This window comes from Pygoscelis adeliae, unplaced genomic scaffold (genome assembly GCF_000699105.1).
Source record: "Pygoscelis adeliae isolate BGI_AS28 unplaced genomic scaffold, ASM69910v1 Scaffold402, whole genome shotgun sequence".
NCBI lineage: Eukaryota > Metazoa > Chordata > Aves > Sphenisciformes > Spheniscidae > Pygoscelis > Pygoscelis adeliae.
In genome coordinates this window covers 5512476-5520098 of record NW_008824411.1, presented here as the reverse complement: position 1 = coordinate 5520098, position 7623 = coordinate 5512476, and the positions used below count along the sequence as shown (strand labels likewise).

Genomic DNA, 7623 nt, shown 5'->3' with positions numbered 1-7623 from the left:
GTAAATGATTGACTCTTCCTGCACCTTTGTTCCCCTCCTTCTGCCTTGGGTTGACCTTGCCTATCCCCATGCCAGGGCTAGAAGCAGGCATACGCTCTCACTGTGCATGGGTGTTGTTTTCTGACAAATGTTTTCATTCATAGAAGTCTTCCTTCTCCTCCAGGTCATGTCCTTCAGGAGAGGATCCACACCTCCTCTAGGCTGGGAATCCATAAAGCCAGCTTGGCGGTTTATTTGTATTGAGTCAACTTAACCATGACTCCAAAGCTGATCCCTTGGAAAGCCAAACCAATTTGGCAGATAGTGGAAAAATTAGTGATTTCTGGTTGTTCAATCTTTTTTTTTTCTGGCATCCTTGCTCTATCTTATTTCAAGTCAATTTAGCATGAATTAACAGCCCAGCTTAGACAGCTTTGGAGGCTCCAGCAACTGGACACTGTAGGCTTTCAAACAGGCGTACTCCCAGCTGAACGGTTCTCCCCCAGGACTTGTCTTGAGGCAGGGAACTGATGGATGAACTCACACAAGACTTAGATGAAGAGTGCAGAGATGGATTGGGATTTGCAAACAGACTCCTCTGCACTTGCCCAGGCTTTGTCCTTCCCTGCAGATGTCCTCTGAAACACGCTTGCCCCATTTATTAGAAGGGGGAAAGCGGTCAGACCCTTTGAACAGGAACCTGCCTGATGCCAGGGTCGCTTGTCCCGGGGGAGGCGCTGCCAGCTTCCCTCTTTGCAGGGGAATAACTGCAGTGCCAGGGTGTAAGGATGGGGCAAGGTTGGGCAGCCTGGTCCTACCTGTTGCTCTTGATGACACGGGCATTGCTGTGCCATTTTGGAGGCAGGGGGGTGTGTATGCGTATGAGAGATGCTGCTTGTCCCACGGGCCGGAGGTGGCTGCAGCTGCTCAGTGACCCTGGGTTCTATCTTGCAATAATTTCAGTCCAACACTTTATTTCTTAATTTAGGAGCTCTGTGCCCACAGCTCCTCCTCATGTTACAACTCCGGGCTTGCTAAAGTCCAAACAGCGCAAGTCACTCATCAAAACAACCCCTCGGCGCTGGCCCTGCCTCCTGTGCAACGCTGCATAAAAGAGCTTTGCTCTTTCGGGGGAGCTCCTCTTGAGCTGCTGCTCCTCTCTGTGAGAGAGCCCCTGGGTACTGGGAAAAGCTCTTCCACCCTGCCCAAAACTCTTACGCACGTACCTGGGGGCTGCACAGGAAGCAGGTGAGCAAGGATCAGCAAGAAGCCCCTCAGGTTATTTAAGGAGCTGGGGGAGTTGTGCTGGGGAGGAGGTGCCCTGCTCCCACAGGGCATTGCCAGGGGCTGCAGTCCCACCTGGGTAAGTGTGCCTGGCCGGTCTCTGCTCTGCCACAGCTGTGTTCCCCCACAGGCAGGACAGCATGGTGCGGCGCGTGGCAGTGGTGGGCGCAGGCGTCAGCGGGCTGGCAGCCACCAAGTGCTGCCTGGAAGAGGGGCTGGAGCCCATCTGCTTCGAGCAGAGTGAGGACGTCGGGGGTCTCTGGCGCTACACAGTGAGTGGCTTTGGCTGCTTGGTTTCAGAGCTGGCTGGGGAAACCTGTGTCCTCAGGGCTGGGAGGCTGTACCCACTTGCTCTGCTCTGATCGTTGCATGGGGGAGGGCTTGGCTGGTTCAGTACAGGTCCCCTCCGTTACACTGGGGACAGCCTGGCCATCCCTTGGCTTGCTGAGCCAAGACCCCTCTGAACTGCCAACCACTCTCCTTTGGAGACAGAGGGAGCCATCAGCTTCTCCCCAGCTAAGGGGCTGCAAACCCCTCAGGGCTGCACTGGAGACATGCTCCCACTCCCCTCAAAGCCCATGGAGACAGGGACGGCTCCAAAATGCTAGCCCTGCAAAAGTCACCCCGTGGGGCTGCCAGCAGTCACCCCACCTCGGGGAGCACTTGCTGCTACTCAAGGTAGCTCTCAGCATGCTTTTACAAAGTGGCCATGCACCACAGAGCCAGAAAGGAGCCCGAATGAATAATTAGAGAGTTGGACCCAGAGCCATCTCGTGCTATGTGCCCACCTGCTGGCAGGCTGGGGCCAAGGGGACCATTTGGGGCGTGATTGCAGTTACAGGAGCAGCTCAGGGTGCTGGTATGGAACGGAATTGAGCCCATGTGAGTTAAACCCCAGGGCAGAGGGGGAGGGCAGAAAGCTTGTTCTGGGTGATCTGAAACATTTGATTCATCTCAAAACATGGACCACATGTTTTCTGTCTTTTCTGGGGAGGGCTCCAGCAAATTCCTCCAGAAAGTTTGGCAATACTTTTTGATATGTATAATGGAGAATTTCAGAACAGAATATCACTATTGAGGGGAAAAGTAAAAAAACACTTTAGCTCCTTATCTGTTTGGGGTTTTTCTTTTATTGGAAGTTGGTAATCATTTGGCCAACCCAAATATTAATTTTCCAGTGCAGAAACCTCACTGCATTTTTCCCAGCTCTGTCCTGGCATCAAAGCCTTCGGGGAAGGGAAATGCATTACCTGTGTTTTGTGCTGTTAAGTGCCAAGTGTCAGGGCAGACATAGCAGGTGCCCTGCCCCCGATGGGGACAGGGCAATGTGTAGGGCTGGCCATTTTGGGCAGAACTGGACCAGGCCAGACTGGGCCCGACTGCATGCATGGTGGTCTTGGGGACTTTGGCAGATCCCCCATGTCCTGACATTCTAGACGTCAGCAGGACACTGGACAGCTGGCACAGGCATTGCTAGGTGGTAGGCACAAGCCTCGGTCCACGTCCCAGGCCAGACCTGCCCCACGGTTGCATAAAGCATGGGCAGCCAAGCTGCTGTGCCAAAGCAGATGCACCCTGCTGGGCTTCTGCCTTTGCTTGAGCAATCACCAAGACCATGTGCCCAAGGCAGTGATGTCCGGGCGCGTCTGTGGGATTTTGGAAGCTTTACAGGCAGACCAGGAGGAAGCCGGGCACTGGAGGTCCCATGTTACTTGTCTCCTGTGATATTTTGCATGTGTCCGTGTGCACAAGCGTAGCTGTGTCACACCTGACCTCCTGATGCTTGCTGGATGTGCAGATGATCCTTCTACAGCACTCCCTTCCCCTGAGGTTTCCACTTTCCCTGGCAGATGAGCATGTAACTGGCTCCTAAATGCCTTGGGTGATGCAAACCCTCCTCCTGGCCTGTTAAGACACTTCTGTGCTACTAGGGGTTATTTGGTTATTGCACTTGATGGCTTTGCCATTTTTCTCTGGCTGTAACCTGGAGGTGGAGGCCAGGGGGTAATGGTATCTGGATTTGTTGGTGCAAGGCTCCAGGACAGGCAGGGGTCATGCCGCCTGCCCCCAGCCCCCGTAATGGGACATGTCCACGCTCCTCTCCCTCCAGGACCAGGCAGAGGAAGGCAGAGCCAGCATCTACCGCACCGTCTTCACCAACTCCTGCAAAGAGATGATGTGTTACTCTGACTTCCCCTTCCCTGACGACCACCCCAACTACATGCACAATGCCAGGGTCCAGCACTACATCTGCAAGTATGCCGAGCACTTCGACCTGCTCCGGCACATACAGTTCAAGGTAAAAAGTCTGGAGAAGAGAGGGGCAGCAAGTAGCGGTGGGGCCCTGGGCAGGAGGGACATTGTCTCCGTGCCTGGGTCTCCCTGCCACAGGGAAAATCCTGGGAGAAAATAATCTGGGGAGAAAAAAACTCGTCGTTTTGTTAAAGCAGGTCTGATCAGGTCCCTTCTTTGTGTGCTCCCCAGAGCTGCTGGCATGAAATCACGGGGGCAAACATTCCTGGGCTCCCCAGGACCTCTGAATCTCGCTGACTCCCTAAACCTCTCGGTCCGCTCTGCAGACACCCTTGGATCTCTTTCTTTTGTTTCCTTTAAGACCCTGGTCATCAATGTTAAAAAACACCCAGACTTTTCTGTGACGGGGCAATGGGAGGTGGTGACCCAGAGAGATGGGAAGGAAGAGACGGCGGTTTTTGATGCTGTTATGGTTTGCTCTGGGCATCACGTCTACCCAAACCTCCCCCTCGCTGATTTCCCAGGTAAGCTGTGCGTGTGGAGTTCATCTGCTGGGACACAGCCGAGCAAATACCTTCCATCATAATGTTCTTCCCTGCAAAAAATGCCTTTTCAGCATTAAAAGGAGAGCAATATTTTTGGGGATGTGGGCCCATTCAGGAAATCAAAACCTGTCTTTTTAAGGAAAAAGACTCAGTATCCAAACTATATCAAAGCAGGGACAATGCTAATCTTTCCCAGAAAAAATAATTTCAGGCTGTTTCCTTTAATAGAAGATTTTTCATAAAAGGATTTTGTAAAACACTTCTTGGCATTTTCCCATGATTTGTAGCACAAATGTCATGTGCGTTACCCAGCAGCCTTTGCCTCTCTGTGTACAGGCCCATTATTGGGAAAAACTTTCTCTCTGGGAAGAAATACTTTGTGCAGGGTGTCTGTTTGGAGGACACGGGCTTGAGGCACAGTCTGGTCAGGAAAACACCCCTCAGGTCCTTGCTATCTTCTCTTTTAAAAATGAAAGCTGCTTCCCTGTTGCTCTCTACCACAAGGGTGTAAAGCCATGCCAAGGGGATGGAGTGTGGCTGTCCAGGTGCCTCGGGGCGATGTTGGGGTTACAATAGTATCCTTCTGGGGCACAGAAATACTGTGCAAAGGTATCCTGTGCTTGCAAACTCTTTCTCTTTAAATATTGAATGAAGCCAAAGACAAATCCAATCCGACTATGGGTTTGCAGCATCCCTCTGTGTACAGGAGACATCTGCTACTGTGAGAAACACTCAGATGGATGCTCCAGCAGCATCTGTGGGAAGAGGAGATCCCAAGGCCAGCACAGCCTCTCCTTTTCATTCCTGGGGTGAATTATGACCTTTTCTGTTCTCCCCAGGAATACAGAAGTTTAAAGGCTGCTACTTCCACAGCAGAGAGTACAAGGAGCCAGAGAAGTTCAGAGGGAAGAAGGTGCTGGTAGTAGGCTTGGGCAACTCTGGCTGTGACATTGCTGTGGAGCTCAGCACCGTGGCATCGCAGGTATGGGGACCTACACCAGCACCACTGGGGAAGGGGGGTCATCCCATCTGCTCAAGCACGTGCCACCACCTCTGTGAGACACCCCCAGGGGCTCACAGCCATCATGGGGGCAGCTCACCCCTTCCTGTCTGTCCCCCCAGGTCTACCTGAGCTCCCGAAGCGGGTCCTGGGTGATGAGCCGCGTCTGGGACAATGGCTACCCCTGGGACATGTTGGTCATCACTCGTTTCCGGACCTGGCTGGGGAACATCCTCCCCAGGGCACTCAGTGACTGGCTGTATGTGAGAGCCATGAACCGGTTCTTCAAGCATGAGAACTTTGGCCTCATGCCACTGAACAGGTACACATGGGGGCCATCCATCCCCAAACCCCCCAGGAGTGCTGGTTCTGGATGAGGCTGGACCGTGTCTATCCTGGGCTGGCAGCAGAAGCTACCTCTGTGACAGCCCCACCATGTTTGCCCTTGCAGAACTTCCCGCAAGGAGCCAGTGTTCAATGACGACCTCCCGAGCCGCATCGCCTGCGGCGTAGTAGTTATGAAGCCAAATGTGAAGGAGTTCAGAGAGACGTCTGTCTTGTTCCAAGACGGGACTGTGCAGGATGATGTCGATGCAGTCGTCTTCGCCACTGGTTACAGTTACTCCTACCCTTTCATGGAGGACAATTCCATCATCAAAAGCAGGGACAATCAGGTCACCCTCTACAAAGGCATCCTCCCTCCTCAGCTCGAGAAGCCAACCATGGCAGTCATTGGGCTGGTCCAGTCCCTTGGACCAATCATCCCAACAGTGGACCTCCAGTGCCGCTGGGCAGTCAAGGTGTTTCAGGGTAGGTGGATGGACATGTTCTGGGCGAAGGTCCTTTTTCTGTTAATGGGAAGTAGCATTTCCCAGCAGCAATGGGCAGGCTCAAACTGAAAATCAGGGCAGTGCCTGGGTGCTAAGGAACACAACGGGGTTTGGTCAGAAATACCAATAATGGATTCTCCATGTGATGGGGTACTTTTCACCATGGGAGCAGGTCACTTTTCAGCCCACTGCAGATATCAGTGAAGTACCCGTGGTGGGGCTGAGGAACCTCTTGGGCATCACTGCACACCTTTAAGGACAGGGGAGCCAGTGTTGTCACATCCTCAACACCCAAGCCCAGTTCTTGACACCAAAGGGAAGAGAGGCACTCAAGGGCTCAGCTGATCCCTGCAAACCCTATCTGCTGCAGGAGGGATCTCCTGGGCATCACTTCCCTTTGCTGATGTTCTTCCTCCTCTTTCTAGGACAGTGCATGCTCCCCCCAGTCAGTGAGATGATAGATGATGTTGATGAGAAGATGGGGAAGAAGCTGAAGTGGTAAGTGCAGCTCATGGGACTCCCTGTGCTGGCAGAAGAGCCCTGCCATTGTCTCAGCCCCAAGTGGGCTGGATACAGGCACTGCGGAGGGCTGGATACAGGCACTGCAGAGGCCTGAATCAGGCAAGTTTGGGTGGAAAATTCACAATGGAAAGATTTCCTGTCTGAAAATGCTCGTTTGCCATCACTGAGCGTTATCAGGCTGGAAAAGCATTTGTCATTCACACACAATCAGGGTGAGGCCCCAGCAGAAATAGAACGTTTCTATCATTATTCTTCAGTGACACTTTTTTGTTTCATAAAGTCCATGGAAGTGCCTTACTTTCCCCCTCTCTGAGTGTATCTGATATTATAGTGAAGCAATACTTTAAAAATATGAATATAACCAGTGAAAGCTGAACCTGGTCCAAGCAATGTTTTCTTTTGTTTTTAGAAACGATTGCATTGTAGGAAGTTTCAAAATGCAGTTTTCTTTTGAGTCAGATTCCTCCACTAACAGCAGCAATGATGCATGTCCCCTGGAGCAGTGGTCCCCAGCCAGCTCTGTTCCCCAGGTTTGGTGGGGGAGAGCAGAGGACAGACTGCCTTCACTGTGCTTAAAGAAAAAAAAAATTTTAAAAAGGGGGGAAAAAATCTAAAGCAGCCCCTCTTTTTCCTCTCCTCTCTCCCCTGAAGGTACGGGAGCAGCACCACGCTGCAGACAGATTATATCACCTACATGGACGAGCTGGCCTCGGCCATCGGTGTGAAGCCCAACGTGCTGAAGCTCCTGCTCACAGACCCATGGCTGGCCCTGGAGGTTGTCTTTGGCCCCTGCAGCCCCTACCAGTTTCGGCTGATGGGCCCAGGGAAGTGGAACGGGGCCAGAAAGGCTATCCTCACCCAGTGGGACCGAACGCTGCAGGCCACGCGGACGCGCATCACCCCCACCACCCCCACAGCCTTCCCCTGCCTGGCCATGCTGGCAATGTTCTTCCTCCCACTCCTCCTCCTCCTCACCACCCTTTACTTCTAGGGGACCCTGGAGGGACGTGGCGAGGATGGGGGGGGGATGCAGGAGTACCAAATGGTGTGCCTGTGTGGGATGCTTTTCTCCTGCTGGGCAACGTGTGCTGCTGCCCTGCTCATTACCCCAAAAATAATCCACCAAGAGATCCCTAAAAAAATGGCATCAATAAATCAGGTGCAATCTCCATGCCTGGTAAATTTGGGAAGTTTCTCAGCGGGCTATGAA

At 52.7% G+C, this 7623-nt stretch overlaps 1 protein-coding gene across 1 annotated transcript; it reads left to right on the top strand.

Annotated features, from left to right (window-relative positions):
- Nucleotides 1–1164: 1164 nt before the first annotated feature.
- On the top strand, nt 1165–7404 carry LOC103914010 (dimethylaniline monooxygenase [N-oxide-forming] 3-like). Its single transcript, XM_009320621.1, has 9 exons — nt 1165–1227; nt 1394–1535; nt 3374–3562; nt 3878–4040; nt 4901–5043; nt 5184–5383; nt 5513–5871; nt 6317–6389; nt 7065–7404. Exons 2-9 carry the CDS (start codon nt 1404–1406, stop codon nt 7402–7404), a joined length of 1599 nt encoding a protein of 532 aa, XP_009318896.1. The 5' UTR covers nt 1165–1227; nt 1394–1403.
- Nucleotides 7405–7623: the final 219 nt, after the last annotated feature.

Excerpts from the sequence above, each read along its gene's own strand:
- LOC103914010 (XM_009320621.1), top strand. The coding sequence starts at position 1,404 with ATGGTGCGGCGCGTGGCAGTGGTGGGCGCAGGCGTCAGCGGGCTGGCA. Across the intron at positions 1,536-3,373 it reads GGGGTCTCTGGCGCTACACA|GACCAGGCAGAGGAAGGCAG; the intron begins GTGAGTGGCTTT and ends CTCTCCCTCCAG. Across the intron at positions 5,044-5,183 it reads TCAGCACCGTGGCATCGCAG|GTCTACCTGAGCTCCCGAAG; the intron begins GTATGGGGACCT and ends CTGTCCCCCCAG.